The 18,118-nt window shown below is 40.0% G+C and overlaps 1 protein-coding gene and 1 pseudogene across 37 annotated transcripts in view; one reads left to right on the top strand and one right to left on the bottom strand.

The window, feature by feature from the left end:
- The window catches only part of KANK1 (KN motif and ankyrin repeat domains 1), a 243,906-nt gene that overhangs the window by 181,546 nt on the left and 44,242 nt on the right, over positions 1-18,118 (top strand). For 4 of the 36 annotated variants that reach the window (XM_081503362.1, XM_081503378.1, XM_081503326.1 and 1 more), the window contains exon 1: positions 16,216-16,331. The exons of 28 other annotated variants lie outside the window; for them this stretch is intronic. Coding sequence is in view for 2 of the 8 variants with exons in the window: in XM_081503091.1 (XP_081359217.1) it covers positions 8,855-8,975 (121 nt within the window). In the remaining 6 variants the exon portion in view is untranslated. Of the gene's footprint in view, positions 1-7,042; positions 7,117-8,781; positions 8,976-9,311; positions 9,445-16,215; positions 16,332-18,118 lie in introns of those variants that run through there. 4 more of the 36 variants (XM_081503091.1, XM_081503098.1, XM_081503348.1 and 1 more) reach the window with 3 other exon arrangements.
- LOC145511242 (large ribosomal subunit protein uL24 pseudogene) lies at positions 1,980-2,473 on the bottom strand (annotated as a pseudogene). Its single transcript, XR_014057692.1, has one exon. The product of XR_014057692.1 is annotated as a large ribosomal subunit protein uL24 pseudogene (transcript).

Genomic DNA, 18,118 nt, shown 5'->3' with positions numbered 1-18,118 from the left:
ATTCATTCTTTAACTTATCCAAAAAGAAATATACAGTAAGCTATAGATATTATGAATCGTAAAGATTTGTATTCTGATTCTTACTTGATTATATTAGAAGCCTATATATCTTGCATATCTATAATTTGTATTGTTTACATAAGATTTTGGAGAAATTTGTAGAACAAACACTGAGAAAAGTATATAAGACTGTATATGACAGGAGATGACAACCTCTCCAAAGTGGTACTCCAAGTGTTCATTCTTCTTTTAAGTTGTCTGTCAAATAGCAGAACGTGTGAGAGCAGTAATTGTATATGTGGGAGTTCTTGTGCAGCACTTGAGTCCAAGGTCCTCGTGCTGCTATCTCTGTGCCCTGGTAATAGACAGAATGTAGGATTGTAGTCAGGAGACCCATCTCCTACATTAACCATGAATTATAGGGCAGGACTATTTCTCCATGTGTAAAATATCAGTAAGTATGTCAACCTGCAGTGTTAGAACCAATGATAGCATCAGAAACATGCCTATAAGTGTTGTGCAAGTTGTAAAACATCAGGAGGAGAAGGAGGAGACCTCTGAAATGGGCCCATTCACCCTCTATGAGACTTTCTGTGTCAGCAGTCCCAGCCACAAGCATCCCCTCTAACAAGATGCTACAGCTTGCCCCAAATCAAACCCAAATAAACTCAATTGTTAATTATGGAACAACTGATCTTACTCCATTCATTCTTCTTCCTGTCCTTTCTGCTGCTCAACTTCTCAGGACTTTTATAGATTCTGCTCAGGATTGCTGTCAATAATGTGAATGACAATACGTAACATTTAATGAACTCTTAGTATTACCATGGTACCCAAGATGCTTTGCCTGCATTATTATACTTAATCATCACTGTAATCCTATGAGAGTATGTGTTATCATCACTGCTACCACCACCACCGCTGTTACCCCTATATCATGGCACAGAGAAGCTCAGTAACTTACCTAAGTGAAGAAAGAAAAGTCGGGATTATTACTTGTTTCTCTAGTCAAATATTTGATAAGGACAGAAATTGAAACATTGTGAAGTTTCTTGAGAGTTTTGAATGGGTTTCAATCCCCCCATGATGCTATCATCTCCTTTCCCTCTCGTGCCCCTAATTCTTTTCACACACTCAGAGGAAGGGGGCTTGAAGTTGTTGGTTCTTCAAAACCCTCTGGTATCTCTGGCAGAATTCTATATTCAGGGGTTTAGATACTTATCCCAAGTGACCCTAATTTCCTTTCCAACTTGATTTGTCCTGGAGTATCCCTTTTCCTTCGTTCCTCAAGTCTGATGATAACAGTTATAACCTTCCTTCCTCACTTGATAGCCTGCCTAACAGGTCTAAGGACTGAGTCTGGAAGCAAAGAAAAACTCTCTGATTTGTGACTTTTGGGGTGTCAGGGTATGACTTGTTATCGCAGACAGGTGTCTGGACCAGGCAACAGAAGGTTTTTGTTTATTCTAGTCACCATGGCCTCTGTAAGCCTGTAAACAAATCAGATTAAAGGCTTAGTCACACATACTTTTATCTTATATATGCATATATATATATAAATATGTGTATATATATAAACACACAGATACATATGCACATATAAACTGTATATACATATATGTGTTTATGTGTGCATGTATATATATATATATACACATACATATACATGCGTGTATATGTGCATATATATATACACACACACACACACATATATATGAAACTCATTGGAGAAAATTTTATAATATAGAAGCCTAGTATTTTCCAAAAAATAAAGCAAGAATTACTAGTAATACCCACTCCAAAATAAATGTTTTGCTCATTTTCCACATAGCCTTTATTTTTTTCTCTTTTCTAAAATTTTATTTTACTTTTTAAAAAAAGTTTATTTGAGTATAGTTAATTTACAACGTTGTGTTTAATTTCAGGTGCACAGTAAAATGATTTAGTTATTTGTTGTTTAGTCACTAATATATCCATTCTTTTTTTTTTTTTTTCATTTTAACAGTTTTTAATGAAAGCTGTAGACAAGATGACTTTATTCCTGCATCTTCTCAATTGTTTCTTCCTTATATTTGCCCTTTTCCTTTCCTACTTGGCGAGATTTGGCTTTACGTTTAAGGATCTTTTTGCGGTCTTTGTCCAGTTTTAGTCTGGTGATAACCACCTTGCTGGGGTGAATGCCCACAGGGACAGTTGTGCCATTAGCCTTCTCCCGCTGCACTCATTCAATATAGATGACGTATTTCTTCCTGTAAACCTGGACTATTTTGTCAATTTGCTGCCCTTTGTAGCGCCCTTGTACAACCTGAACTTCATCATCCTTTCGGACGGGCATGGATCGAACGTTGTACTTCTGTCTTAGCTCTTTAGAAAGAGGAGAAGACATAATTTTCCTGTGAATGTGGGAAGGTGCATTGAAATGCCTTTTTCGATTCTTGCTTCGGTCAGAAGTCACAAAGGGATTAAACTTCATTTTGGCCGCTGGAGCTACAGCGATGGCCACAGAAGGGAAGAGCTCCATTCTTTTTTAGATTCCTTTCCCATATAGGCCATTACAGATCATTGAATAGAGTTCCCTGTGCTATACAGTAGGTCCTTATTAGTTATCTATTTTATACATAGTAGTGTGTATATGTCAATCCCAGTCTCCCGATTTATCCCCTCCCCCCCCACCCCCGTAACTATAAGATTGTTTTTTATATCTGTGACTCTTTCTGTTTCATAAATAAGTTCATTTGTACCATTTTTTAAGATTCCACTTAAAAGTGATATCGTATGATATTTGTCTCTATCTGATTGACTTCACTCAGTATGACAGTCTCTTGGTCCATTCATGTTGCTGCAAATGGCATTATTTCATTTTATAAATTTTATATATTTCACATAGTTGAAATTATACTTATAAGAATCTCCACATTTCTTTTCTCACTTTGTATTACAGAAGAAATACCTAGCCATTGTAAAAAAAAAAAAAAAAGCCAAACTCAATACAAAAACATATGTGAGTTATAAATATACTTTTTGAAATGTAATTAACTTGACCCAGATTAAGATGGGATAAAGAGAGCTTTATGGAAGTTAATAAAGGCTGGTGACTGATCTTTCCCATGAGAAAAAACTACATTATTTGGATAGTTTAGTAGAAGTGTTAAGTGTGAAGTAAATATATGTTTTATTCATTTTCAAAAATAAAGTATAACATTAAATATGCTTTCTTAAACTACACTTCCCCTACATGTGTTATGCCCCAAAGAGGTCTCCCTTCCTACCCCCTTCCCCTGAAAAATCACTGCTTTGGGCTCCTCAGAACATGAGCAGAAATCCCATGTGACGATGGAGTCAGAACACTGGCGAAAGAAACACTTTTCATGGTCTGAGGAATATAGCAGATGCAAAAGAAGACAGCTGAGAAAAGCACAACCTAGTTACACTGTGCCCTTGCTGCAAGACACACCTGAAGACTGATATCCCAGTTCACGTCCCTGTCTAGAGTTTAAATTGGATAAGGGACCATTCACAAGTCATTTTACACTCTCATTCCCCACTGAGTCCTTCAGTTAGATTGGGTAAAAGTATTGATTTTTTTAAAATTGAAGTAGGCTTCCCTAGTGGCTCAGATGGCAAAGAATCTGCCTGCAATGCAGGAGACCCAGGTTTGATTCCTGGGTTGAGAAGATCCCCTGGAGAAGGGAATGGCAACCCACTCCTGTATTCTTGCCTGGGAAATCCCATGGACAGAGGAGCCTGGTGGGCTAAGGTCCATGGGGTTGCAGAGTCAGACATGACTGAGCAACTAACACATAGTTTATTTACAATGTTAATTTCTGGTACAGCAAAGTGATTCAGTTATACCTATATGTACATTCTTTTTTTATATTCTTTTCCACTATGATTTATCGTAGGATATTAACTATAATTCCCTGTGCTATACAGCAGGACCTTGTTTATCTATTCCATATATAATAGTTTGCATCTACTTGTGCCAAACTCCCACTCCATCCCCCAACCCCCTCCCCTTATAAGAGTGGTTAATTAATACTGTAACTGGTAAAATGTATTACTGTACATTTCAGACATAAAAAAATATGTAAAGGTTATATAACAGGTACTCATGTACATACCATCTAAGCCTAAGAAATAAACTTTACCAGTACATGGCATATATGGAGCACTTAAAATGTGCTAAATATTGTTCTGGGCCCTGGGGATAGAGCAGGGAACAAAATATGCAGAAACCCCTGCCTTTAGGAATCTTACATTCTAGTGGAAATTGAAGTCTCCTTGTGAACAGAGTATCCAGATAAAAGAGTCATTCTTACACTATTAAAGGACCCTTTGTTTATCTGAAATTCAGATTTAACTGGGTGTCCTCTTATTTGCTAAACCTGGCAAACTTACTTGTAAAGCCCTTCCAGATTTCATCTTCCTCCTTACCGCCAGCCCCCTCATTATCAATTGTCATAATTTTATGTCTTTTTCACCAGATCCTTCATCCTACTTCTGTTGATTGGTCCAGTTTTGTTTTCATTAATTTAAAGCACTTTATTATGTTATTCCTAAGAGTCCCCTAATGTCATTTGTTAATGTATTGAGGTACGAACATCATAAATTGCTCATGACTAACTGTTCTCTTTCTTTATAGCCAAGTAGGAAGTAAATGGAAGTCATTGGTTAGAAAAATTGGTGTATTTCTGCAGAATTTAGGGATAGGGACAGTCTGCTTTTTCCCAGGTTTTCCCATTGTGTTGTAAACAGTGTACTGATTGATACCTCTCTAAACACTAATTAATGTTGTGAAACTTTAATTAGAGTTTAGAGTCTCTTTAGAAGCCAAATAACAAGTGGCTTATTTGTCAGATAAAGATAATAATACTTGTCCTACCTTCTTTACAGGATTGTTATGAAGAAAAAATAAAACAATAACCATCAAAACACTTTTTAAGATATAAAGTGCTGGTCAGAAGTCAGGAGAAATCACCATCCTCCTTTTCCTACCATCTCTGTCATGATCTAATAAACACCTGCTCAGGTGCTGTGTGCCAGGCTCTGTCAGATGCTGGGATGTTGGGGAAAGAACTGGATTATTGTCTTGTGTCTGACAGTTAAATGAAATAGGTATATGAGCCTTAGTGAATGACTTTTTATGCTTGCCATCACCATTTGTATTTTTTCTAATACTTGCCTTTGCTAGTCTATTACAGTTTCTCCCCTCTTGCTGTTGTCTTTCACAGCCTAAACATATGTATATTTTCCCAGACAGATAACATATTTACCCATTCAATACACTTATTGAACTGTATTAACCATTTGGTTATCATTTGAAATTAAATAACTTTCATAAAAATATTTAATTTAAAATGTTTAAATAACTTTCATAAAACCTTGTTACCTCGTCAGTTATTTGGCTCCAAGTTTTGTCTCCATGCTGATGTTAAATGAGGTACAAAGGCCACAGATAAGACCTGGTCAATCAGAGAGAGTCAAAGTCTCGTGGCAGAGAAGGCAGACGGCTATGGTGCAGTGCAGCCTACTCTCCGTTGTGTAAATATTTTTTCTGGGCAGGAGCATTTCTCAAACAGAACTCTGAGCCCACTGCATTGAACCTGACAGCAGGGATATGAATGCTGTTTGTCAAGAACAAGACCAATTTGCACTGACTGGTCTGGCTGGAGGGGACCTGGTGTACAGAGCATGGCAGAGGTGGTGTGTTTGTGGTGGTGAGTCAGACCTGACCTCTGTGTTTGTATTACACCAAAGACAGAGGGTGAGCTGAAGAGAAACTGGGGCTGCTTTAATTTGTGGGTACCTTTCTTGACCTTCCGGGGTCTCCTGATGCAATCTGCAAGAGGATTAAATGCATTTTCCCTTAAGTGGTATGTTCAGTAGTTATCAGAAGAGCTGAGAGGGTAACAGAATTGCCCAACATAAAAACGTATGTAAAAGCTAGCCAGGATTTTGATCTCTTCTGTTCAATCTCCCTTTTATGTTCAGATAGCAAAACATGACTTGCCCCCATGGCTAACCCAGAAATTGAAAGTGGAGAGTCATTATTCTTTGTTTGAGGCATTCTGTTGACATTAAAAATCAGAAGTGTAGTATCTATGAAGATCTAATTGAACAGATCAATGGGAAAGTATATATTTCAGAAAACTACATAAAACCCCAAAGTAGAATGATTATAAATAACATGTCTCTCCTGACAGGGGTTATTTTTTTCCTTAGTGTGAATTGTTCTATAGAGCCAAATGAACAAGTGTATTCTAATACCATATATATGTGTGTATGTGTACATATATATATATATATTATATTTGTATATTTAGTACCTCATGCAGTTTCACCCTTTATTTGATGTGTTTAATAACTGGATTTAATTAGATTATCATTTCAACTTCAAATGAAACTGTTAGTTGTTACTTAAATGAAGGCTAATTCCACACTGAATTTCTAAGTGAAATAATTTATTTTCTTATAGTGATGGTGTTTGGGAAGATAGTTATTTTTTTTAAGTAAGAAGCATTTACGTTTGAATTTCATAAATGTTAAAATGCCAAGACCACCTACAAACAGGGACCCTGTGTTTTAGAGTCTTGCTTGTCTGGTTCATCAGAACCCCAGAATTCATCCAGCCCCAAAGAGGCTCTGAAGAGTCCCTCCCTTGTCAGGGCTTGCCTGTTTTATAAACTTTCAAGGCTTTGGTCTTAAGCTGTAGCCAGCTTTACCTTATAAGATTTTTGCTTCAAACCATGAGCGAGTCATAATGGGTTAAGCATCAGATTTCAGACAGGCAGTTAGCTCTCCAGCTAAACCGAGGAAGGATGACTTATCTCCCAGCAAGTACCAGCCTACTTGGGTGTAGGAAGAATAGAATCTGGGCTCCTCCTAGTCCTAGGTCCTGAGCATAGGTACCCTTCAGTTGTCGATTTCTGCCCAGGTGCTGCATGGGTACCAGCAAGAAAGAAAAAAAGCACAAAATCCCAACAGGGAGTTTTCGCTATGTTAAGAACTTGAGCTCTTGCTATCTTTCGGAGATTGCATAGAGAGGCACAGGATTACAACAGCCCTTCTATGGGGAGTTGAATATTCTGTGCCCTGCTCATCTGCCAGCTTCCCATCGTGAGTATCGGCATTTGTTTCTGATTATACACTTCCCCTCTTTCTGGAAGAACTTTGGGTGGACTAGTTGAGCCCATCAGCTTCCTTCTTCCTGTATCCGGGATGATTCTTGTTCATCTCCTTTGTGCAATTTCTAAGAAAGTTTTAAATGAGCTTGGAGGAAAATGAGTGACTAAAGCTCACTTTCTCTTTTGGGACCTTTTCTATAAAAGGCTGTTTAATTCTATCTGGCATGAAAAGTAATTAGAGGCGTTCTCACATTCACAGAAATAATGCATTCTTGCTCTTTTCTGGCAGTGTATTTTAAAATGGCATTGAGTGGACTTCTCTAATAAAAACCTCAAAGAAGACCCAACCGGGAAATGAGCCTTGATAAGATTCATTCAAACATTTGTAGAAGTTCTAAGTCCAAAAAAAATGATGATTCTGTTTTTCCTCTCTTGGCTGCCCTGTTAGATATTTTTGGAGTGTGCTATAATTGATTTACTCATTTCCATATGCTTTAGGAAAAGTATGTTCATGTTTTAGAGGATAAGCCTGGTTCTGCTTTTGGGTTGCAGTTCTTTATTAAGGCTGAAAACAAGAGAAGTGTTTGAAATATGCAGCCCACTTGTATATATAGCATCAGTGATCTCATCTGGCCATTCTATATGGACAAGTGATCTCACAGCTTAAAAATAAGTATGTGGCTGTTTTGAGGATCTTTTAAAATAGAGACCAGATTTCTAATCCTAGTAGTTCTTGGAGCAAGCCATGGCTGAAAATGCAAATTAAATAATATTCTATAACATTCAGAAGGCTTTTCTAACCAGCAGAATGAAAAGCAGAACTATAGACATGAGGGAGAACTGGGCCAAGAAGCATATTGTTGGATTCATGGGATTTGTTCTTATTCTGAAAGTTAAATCTTTGTACTCTTACACTGTCTTGTTTGTGACAAGCCAGATTTGAGTACTTCATGACATTTCTATCAGCTGGATAAGAGGTTGTGGACATGACTACATTTCATCATTTAATACTTTATTTAGAGGAGCTGATGCTAGAGTAATGGTTTATGAAAGCAGTTTTATTATTTATAGCTCTTTTTATTAGTCACAAGTCCTAAATTTATTTTAGTTCCTTTTTTGTGGTTTTATTTGATTGGAATAGTTCTCTCTCCAAGGGATCTTATACATTTTTGACATGATCTCTGTTAGATAGAATCAAGTGGTAGTCATGGGATTTTCTGAATTTAGTCTCACAATATTTGGTTTAGTTGATAAGTTCCATCAACTTTGCAAATACCTTTGTGAAAACATTGATTCAGCTTGTACTGCCAAAATTTCCCTGTCCACTTTCTGAGTCCCCTTTTTCTTGCATCAATATGTTAGCTGAAGGCTTTTCAAGTGTTCTATACAGCAGGCATATTTAAGAGTCTCCTGAAAGAAAAGGGGAGAATATTCCTAGATTAGAAATATAAGTTAGTGACAGAGGGGATATTTCTAATAATTCATAAGCCCAGCTGCTTAATATCTTTAAAGCCTTAGTCACACACATCAGTTCTTACATTCTTCTAACTAAAACATAAAAAAGTTCATTCTCCCTCAGCTCTCAGTGTCCTCCTCATCGTTGTCCTCCTCAGAGAGAGTATCCACCAAGAAGCTTTCCTTTTCCCTAACATTTCAGACTGATTGACCAGGATGCTTCATTCAAATCAGGACCACCCCCTGGAAATGTCTTTTGAGGCAGCCCATTTGGCATGTTCCCTCCAACTGTGAGACAAAGACTGATTTGTCTTCCCATGACCTGGAGGAGCAGGTTGAAGTACCTACTGGCTTCATGCAGCATGTCCCCTAGCCGGTACTCCGCCTCTTCAAGTGGTGAGTCAGCCCGATGATACACTGATTTTTATAGCATGGCAGGGTGGAGACCTGGAAGTCCATAGGCCAGTCAGGGAGGAGGGAATGGTTCGCATGTCAAACCATTCCAACAATGCAACTCACAGGAAAAGATTGCAAAATTCCGAAGCCCTGTGCCACCAGATTTTTCCATTAGCACCACACTTTACACAGCTTTCAGCTCTGCCACAGAGACAGCTGTTTGGCAGTGTGAGGGGAAATGGTCATATCCCATCATTAGCTCTGTGGTCGGTTACCTGTCATCCTGTCCTGTAAGGAATCCTGGTAGTTGTAAGTATCGCCTTCTACATGCTCATATAACGAGCTGCGGATTCTCTGAAGGTGGTGCTCAGACATTATTTGGGCACTAGAAAACAGCCTCTGGAACTTACACCACCCCGGGATACTGATTTTAAATGAAGGAATCCAAGACAGAAAAGCTTCCAGAAAGGTAAAGGGGGCTTAGATCTGGGGGATTTTCCTCTAGGGTATTATCCTTTGATTTTCTGTCCTCTATACACTTTGATGATGAAACGGTAGGCTTTCCAAATCGTGGTCAGTTGAAATGAGCATGGTATGGTTTGGAGATTACCAGAAAGAACGATACAAAGCTCAGTAGAAATAATTCAGTTCAGTTAGTTCATTCATTCAATAGCTCACTTTTATATGACTATACAGAAATATACTTGGCAGAGGGCACCTGTTTTCCTTCTTTGTGTAAGGACCAACACTGAGGTTCTGTGAAAGTTGGTCTGTCTTTTGCCTTATTCTCACTACTTTGTGATTTTGTTTTATTAAGGATAGCTGGCAAGATTAAGGATCTTTGAGCTTTCTAATACTTTTTATTATTTTTTCTGTTTCTCCAAAAATTTTAGCTTTCAGTAACTTTAATCTCTGTGTTCTGCTCTGCACTCAGAGCGTTTGTGTTTGGCCTTATTTTAACAAATCATAGTCTATTTCTGTTTCTTCGTCATGGTGCCTGCAGAAATCACGGTTGGCCTTCCCAGGTCTCCCTGACTCCAGGTAGTAAGAGAATAGCTCCGTCCAAAGTCATGTGAAAGAAGCAGGGGCTTCTCCACCATCTCAGCTTCTACCTACCCTTTTCCCCTCTTAGTGGCATTGCCCAAAGCACTGTTCTCTTGACCTGACTGTCTTTCTCATATTTGTTCATATGAACCCTTCTTATTCTTCAAGTCCTGCTTTCTGTCTCACCTCTTCCAACAAGTGTCCTCAGATACTCCCAGTGTGAATTCACCCCTTCCTCTTCTTTATTTCTGGAGAGCTTTGTATCCTGTTAAATAGTTGCCATCACTCTCTTTTATGTAAGAGTTGTAGTTGTGTGTCTCACTAATCTGTAACCTTTGAGGTCTTAAGAGGCAGGATTCATGTCATCTTCATCTTGGTATGCCCATTGTGGCTTGCATTATACCCAAAATAGCCAATGTTCAACCAACAAAGATTTACAGCCCACCTCCTTGGTGCTGCCTTAACACTGGGCAGCTAATAGAGTAAGATATAGGCACAGTGCCTGCTTAGGAATCTGTGAGGTGAAGTTGAGCCCTGCCAGTTTCCATTCTTAAATTCTCATATGCTGGGCAGTCTTCTCCCAGCCTGTTCACCTGGGTAGTTCCCTGTCATGAACAGGTGGCTTTCACTCTGTCACACATACTCCCTTGCATTCGTCTTCCCCATACCTCACGTCTAAGTGGAAGTTAATAGTATCTTCATTTTCTCCATCATGTGCCCTAAGGTAGGCTTAAAATGGTATTGTCTGTTAAATGCCTTGGGTTCAAGTACGTCGTGGTTGTCCAGAGGGGAATATTGTCAGAGGCTGTTTGGGAAGCTCTTTCTAGCTCCCTTGACCTCTCTGTTTCTTTCTCTGTTAACAATCCAACCAGAGTGAGGAGGGGCTCCAATCAATTCCTTTTGCTTATTAGCTACTCCGGTTTGGTGAATTGGTTGAAATTGGATGAGAACCTGAGCTGCTAACCTCTAAGGTGGTAGTGTGGCCATTGGTCTACCTTCTTTCTCACCCACAGTTTTTTGGGAAAGGTCTCTACAGATCTATCACCTCTTTTAGATGGAAGGAAATAAACTGTCCTTGCTGCTTCATCATTTTACAGCCTTTATAGTCTCTGTGGTAATTTCATTTAAACCTTTAAATCTTTTAGTTTCAAGCCCCAGTTCATTTTGTCATTTGGCTTTTTTAAATGTTGATTTCAAACCTTGGAAGAAAACATATTATGAGAAAGTCTCTAGTTTAAATTTGATGAAATTAATAATCATGAGGCAACTCAGACCATAAAGAAAGCCTAATATGTAGAAATTCAGTGTGACTCCAGATTTAAGCCTTAAATGTGTTTGGGGAAATGCACCTTGTTAGGTCAAGTTTGACAAAGACAAGATCCATTTTTGGTCTTTTAGATTAGGCCCATCATACATAGCATCCTCTTCCTAATTTCACTTTCCCAGCTGGAATCACACACCTCCACTGGGGCACTCCCTTTTCATGTTGATTGTGGCCTCTCCTTGGAAAATCTCCCTGATAATAAATTTTAGGTGTAGATCCTTCTAATCCAGGCAGCTAAAGGAGGAGTCCTCTTCCAACACCCAATGCTGTCCACACCTATGATGAAAAAGAGCTGTAAGTCCTTGCTAGACCTGTCCTAACGTTGTAATCCCCTTCAGGTCCTGTCAGCCCCCTCAGGCTAAGATGCAGGTGGGTGGAGAAGGAGCCCTGGTGATGAGGAAAGGAACTTCATATACTTTCCCAGTCATTGCAGTTCTCTTAGACACCCAGGTTTTGGTGTCACATCTCTTCACCAGTCTGGCAGGAAAGGATGGTTAACACAGCATAATAAGGTATTTGAATTCTTTAGGTGTTGAGGAGAAGTCTCAAATATAGCAGAAATAATGCAGGCCCTCCATGAGCATGATAGCAGAGCACCTTGTTATCAACCTGTCTCTTTTTAGGATAAAGACTAATAGGTCTTTTTGCACATTAAGGATTTTTGTACATTAAGATTACCTGTGAGAGAAATGGCAGTAGGGATCCTAGGCTCTTTTTTTGGTTGTTGTCTTTGTATTCAATTTGTTTCAACAAGGACTCTAGCAATTTTAAATGAGAGGGGGAAACAGTTGGCCACCTGGAAAATGGGAAAAGGAAAGGGACAGAAACAGGATGAGATTGGATCCCAAATAAATGTGGTGAAGTCCTTGCTTGGTATTAAACTAAGGCTTGGGAGTGCGTTCTATTTGACCAACCCAAGGTCTTGTTTTAATTTGAATTAATGGCCAAGATTTTTCCATTAAATAATTTCATATAAAAATACCAGTTTCTTAAACTCTTGAAACATCTTTCTGCATCACCGAGTGTATACTTCCACAGAGCCATAGTCAACTGGAGAGGACATGTGCCTTCTGGCCTCTCCCAAACCCCTCCGAACTCCTTCCTTTCCATTGTTAACCTGGATGCTGAAAGTATTTGAACTTGTGATCTGACCCTTGAGGCTACTTGAATTACTTAAGGGGCTGCCCCCATTTTGGCTGTCAGCTTCCTTTAAGCCAAGATGAAGATGACACTTAAGAGCTGCAGAGTTCCCACTGAGGTTCTCATCCTTGGCCATGGCATAGACTCCTCTGTGAAGCTTCTAAGCTGCTAATGCCCCTGGCCCCACCCTGGGAGATTCTGATTCATTGGGGTGGAGATGGGGGGACAACTCAGCATTTTTGGAAACAGCCCCAGGTGCTTTGACTGTGCAGCAGGGTGGGGAACATGAGGCATGGTGGGTGTCCGCTCTGACAGCTTCCAGCCTTGGCACCTTCCCCTTGATTGGCAGAGGTGATGTTAGCATTGCCACCCCCCTGGTCCAGAGTCCTGCCTCAGCTGTGAAATGAGGGCATGGGCTCAGAGTCCTTGACATTGTCATACAGTTCTTTAAAAGGAAACAAACACTTCAAGTGTGGCTCCTCTGGAAGGAATCACATTGAGCGAATGGGCCTTTGGGCACCTGCAGTGCTGGGGGCACAACACTGGTTGAATGAAGAAGTCAGGAGCTCCCATAAGTTTGTAGGGATGTCAGATATGTGCACGAATCATATAGAGGAGAAAGCACGCTTCACTGAAGGTCTGGATGGAAGAGGTCACCCCACATTAGGATAAGGGACAGCTTCCAACAGAACTGATACTTCATTTAGCTGGTCTTTGCAAACTGGGAGAATTTTTGTCCGCAAAGATTGAGGAGGGGGTGGTGACACACCAGAAGAGGAAGGAACAAGCCAAAGTGTAGAGGTAGCATGTTCTTTGTCCTCCCCACCCTTCGGAAATGCCAGCTCCCTCCCCGCCCCCACACACTATTCTCTGCCCTCTCAGGGCTACAGGGAAGATGTACGAGTGCATCAGTGTCCAGTGCTGTGTCATATTAACATATCAGTGGAGCAGCAGCATGGATGACATAAGCTTCATCATAGGGTTGTCTTGAAGATGAGATGAGTTCATACATGTACCAAGCCCTTGGAACAGTGCTATACAAAATAATTGTGCACAGTGGGCAGTGAGGAAGGATAGGGGTAAGGAGGGCTTTATGAAACTGATGATTCACGTGCATTTGTGCTTTGTCTTTGAGACTGGAAGGGTGTTAAGAAGTTGGTAACAAGGAGAAAAGGAACACATTAGGGGAGGAAGGTGAATTCAGGCTGTGTCCGGAAATACGCACCTTAAGTTGTCCAAAATGTAATCCACTGTTACTACTCAGTAGTTCATTTAGCTTTGGTTTTATCTCTAGACTAGGGGTCAGGCGCTCTGGGGAGAAGAGTCTTGATGCAGTTAACCTGTTACATAAGCATCAGAAGTACTGTGGGTACAGATATGCTTGGCTGCCATCCTGCACCACCATCCAGGGGAGAAGGACTGTTGGGACACTGCCCGCCAGCATGGTGTCACAGAAACCTTTATCTGCAGCCCATTTCCCTTCTCACAGGGAATCACTTTTGCTGGCTACTGCCCACCTATCAGAGGAAAATCCTTGAGTACATCTTCATCCTTCCAGATCACATTCTGTAGCTTCTTTTGTATGTAAATTAAGGGAGAGTAGAGACAGACAGGTGTGTCTTTCTCCTGACAGTGGGAACCTTTGTGACTGACAGTTTTCAGGCAGAAGAAGCTCCTATTTTTAATTCTTCTCCCATCCCAACTTGTGTCATCCTTGATAAAGTGAAAGTGAAGTTGCTCAGTCATCTCCGACTCTTTGCAACCCCATGGAGTAGCACACCAGGCTCCTCCATCCGTGGAATTTTCTAGGCAAGAGTACTGGAGTAGGTTGCCATTTCCTTCTCCAGGGATCTTCCCGACCCAGGGATCAAACCCAGGTCTCCCGCATCGTGGGCAGACGCTTTACCGTCTGAGCCACCACCCAAATTGTCCTTAATAAAGGGCTAGACGTTTATTTGCATACAGTGACTTTTTCTGTTAGACCTCGGCTTCATAGAAGCACACAGACAAAATAATTATATTCAACTGCTTTCTAGAATAAGCTCTATTCTTACCAGAACACAGTATTTATAAAATAAAAATTTAGCTGAATTTTTTTCCTTCCAGGAAAGGAATACTGCATTCATATGCTTTTGTCTTCCTCGGTTTAATTCATAAGAACAAGTCTTTTGATATCAATACTTAGTTTGGAATATAATAATGTAACTAAATAATAACAAAATTTTCTCAGAAGCACAGAGGAGAAAATTTCTCTTCTAAATGATAAAACAAGCCTAAGGAAATTTTAGGATGATGAATGTTTTCTAAAACTGAATTGTGGGGATGGGTGAATAACTGTATACATTAACTAAAACTCATCAAAAACTGTACACTTAAAGTCGGTGAATTTTATAGTATGTAAATACCTCAATAAATTACCAAGTCCAGAAACAAGGGGGAAATTAGTCTAACTAAATGTAGGTGTTGTTGGGTAAAATAATTAGGAATTTTTTTGATCCTATATTTCAAAGTATCTGGCACTTGAAACTTTGTTCTTTATTAGTTTGTTATTTCTCTTTGAATCAGTTTATTTGGTGTAAAACAAGCCCAGATGAGTCCCACATCATCTTAAAAAGTTTGATCTTTGTAGCTTCACACAGGAAAATGTCTGTTTCAAAAACTGTCACTTTTAAAGCATTCATTACCAGGTGGAGCATAGGGTGGAGTAAGGAGTTAAGTGGAGTGAGGTAAGATGTGTGCCAGCACTAAGGTGAACTGCAGATCCAGGGGATTCTTGTAAAACTCTGCCTCTCTCCTCATAGCTGTCCTCTGTTTTGAATTTTTTAAAATGGGCCCTTTAGAGTCATCCTTAATCTATGTTAATCTCCATTTTACTGTTTAGAACTGGCTTTGCTTGTTTGCCCTGTACATAGAGTTCAGTCAATCTTATTCCACTAGAATCAGTCACATTTACCCAGTGTACTTAGGCACACAGGTGAAGAACAGATTTAAAAGGACTTTTTTCTCCCTCTTTTTTTAGGTGATGAATTTAAACCATTAGAGGGACAGATGTTTCTTACTAGATTTTTAAAACAGAAACAAAACGTCACTTAAAAACATTATCCCCCTAAAACAGAATGCACTTGTTTGGGAACTAATTCTTTGAAAGTCATATGATCCAGCTGGGATAAAATGTTTAAGGAACTATGAAGGAAGAAAAAAAAGGCTTGGGTCTGTGGTTTACAAATGGGAGTGTTTTTAGCCTTCAAATTGCATGTTGCATTAAATAAGAATGAACCAAGAAAAGGAATCACGCCTCCAGCTGAGCCTGGGTTCAGCATAGCACTGAATCATTTCCTTCATAGACCAGCCCTGCACTCTGGCTCAGGTCGTGACTGGGAGCTTTTCTCAGCCCTAGATGGTTTAGAGGAGGGACCAAGTCAGCAGGAAGAATGAGGAAACATTTGCTGCCTTTCTTTCTGTGTTCTTCCAAGAGTTAGCAGGTTTACAGCTGCATTTCTAGGTCAGCATTTCATGTGTCTGAGGAACATGAGCATAGTTTGTTTGAAAAACTGGAAGGGGCCTGGGAGAGACCTGTCTTCACCTCTTTGTTGCTGAGATCCTTGTAGCAGTTCTGTTCGTTGCTAGTTTTTGCTGTCTCACTGACGCCGAGAGTCCTGGAATTAAACCCTGTGGCCAGCAGGCTGTTAGTTGGTCAGGAAATTCCAAATGGGTATAAATAAATGCTCTGCAGCAGCTTCTGGGCTCTTTGCCTGCTAACGTGTGCAGGCTCTATAACGCTGAGGGAAGTGGGCCCGAGACTTGGCTTCCTGCTGGCTGAAAATCACAGTTATTTTGTTTCTGGGTGGGTAAGTAAGAAAGCCCCCCAAAAAAAGAAAAACAGGGGAGAGTGTGACGTGTGGGTGGGGGATGGTGAAATATAAACTCAAGCTCTGTATGTTATGAAAAATATTTGCTTTTCTTACAGACTGGAAAGAATAACTCAGTCCTGGATTTTTGGTTCAGTGACAGTTTCAGCTTTAGCCATGGCTCTAACATAAAGATGTCATTGTCATGGGAATGAGAGGTTGCATGTATATATATGCTAAGGTTTGAGTTCTTGGCTTGCTTAACTCCCAGAGTTTCCTTTCTTGTTGGTAACTCCATTTTTGGTCATTTGTTTTCAGCTGTTTTTCTAATGAGCTGCTCAGTGTACTTTGAAGTTGGTTTCTTTTTCTTATGTAAACATGGTAAAACAAAATAAGGGCTGGGATTCATACAATTACTTTAGCCTCTTCCACCCCACCAAAAGGCATAATGTTTTGTTAGAAAAGCCTTTCTGTCCCAAAGTCCTAGCTTGTGCTGGTTCTCTGCTTTTCACAGAATTACCCTCTGAACTGGCAGATTTCCTATGTACGCTTAGAGCAGTGTGTTATTTTTGAAGAAAGTTTGGAAAACAGCATTTAGTCCCCAAGCTAGTTCCCTTCTGTGCATGCATGATAAATTTAGGCTCTAGTTCAGCAGTTGAGTCTTTAAATCTGATGGTGGACATTAGAAGACAGCACTGCTGAGGCTGGTGAGAACAAGCCCTAAAGAGCCCAGGCATCTCAACTATTAGGAGACAGATTTTGGGTAGAGTTGCTGCATCTTCCAGTTGGCACTGAGCACTGGAGAAGTGGGCCTCTGTAATGTCACATGCCTCCTTGCTACAATGTGTCTTTTTTTTTTTTTATAAATTTATTTATTTTAGTTGGGGGCTAATTACTTTACAATATTGTAATAGTTTTTGCCATACATTGACATGAATCAGCCATGGGTTTACATGTGTTCCCCTTCCTGGACCCCCCACCCACCTCCCTCCCCATCCCATCCCTCAGGGCCGGGGCAATGGGATACAATGTGTCTTTTATTAACACATCACCCCTTCCATTCGCAGGAACTGTACCCTTTCCATTTTCTTTGCTCTCACTGCTCACCTGCAGCCTGGCTTCGAGACTCCTAAGACCTACCCAGGGTGGGACTGATGATACACCAAAAGGAAGCTGCCTTTGGGGATTGTTAGGTTGTGTTAGCTGTTACCATGCAGATGGAAAGTGCTGCAATGGAGTGGGCAAAGAGCAAGGCCCCTGGCTCTGTCTGCCTGAGTTCATCTTGCCTGACAGCTGCTTCAGTTAATTTCTTTCTTCACTTGATCACTTAGCAGGTGATGTTATGGAACTTTGTGTGAAGTATAGTGAGAGGGTTGTGGTCTGAAAGCAACCTTTAGAAATCATTGAGTTCCACCAACATTCTCATTTTATACATACAGACCTTGTTGCTGCATGTGTGATTCCAGATTCTTGCTGCCCGTTGCTGGTCTGTGAACTCAGAAGTATTTATAGCTCCTGTACTTGTTTTATGAAAAAATTATACCATCCCCCCAATCTGGACAACTGCATGGAAGTGCATTCAGTGGTTCTACAGTGCACATATGTGCATAGTGTGTTAAAAAATGGTCTGTGAACTCAGAAGTATTTATAGCTCCTGTACTTGTTTTATGAAAAAATTATACCATCCCCCCAATCTGGACAACTGCATGGAAGTGCATTCAGTGGTTCTACAGTGCACATATGTGCATAGTGTGTTAAAAAATGTTCTGCTCAAAAAAAAAAAAAAA

This window comes from Giraffa tippelskirchi, chromosome 1 (assembly GCF_054371585.1).
Source record: "Giraffa tippelskirchi isolate mGirTip1 chromosome 1, T2T-mGirTip1v1.2.pri, whole genome shotgun sequence".
NCBI classification, from domain to species: Eukaryota; Metazoa; Chordata; class Mammalia; order Artiodactyla; family Giraffidae; genus Giraffa; species Giraffa tippelskirchi.
This window is presented reverse-complemented; position numbering and strand designations above follow the sequence as displayed.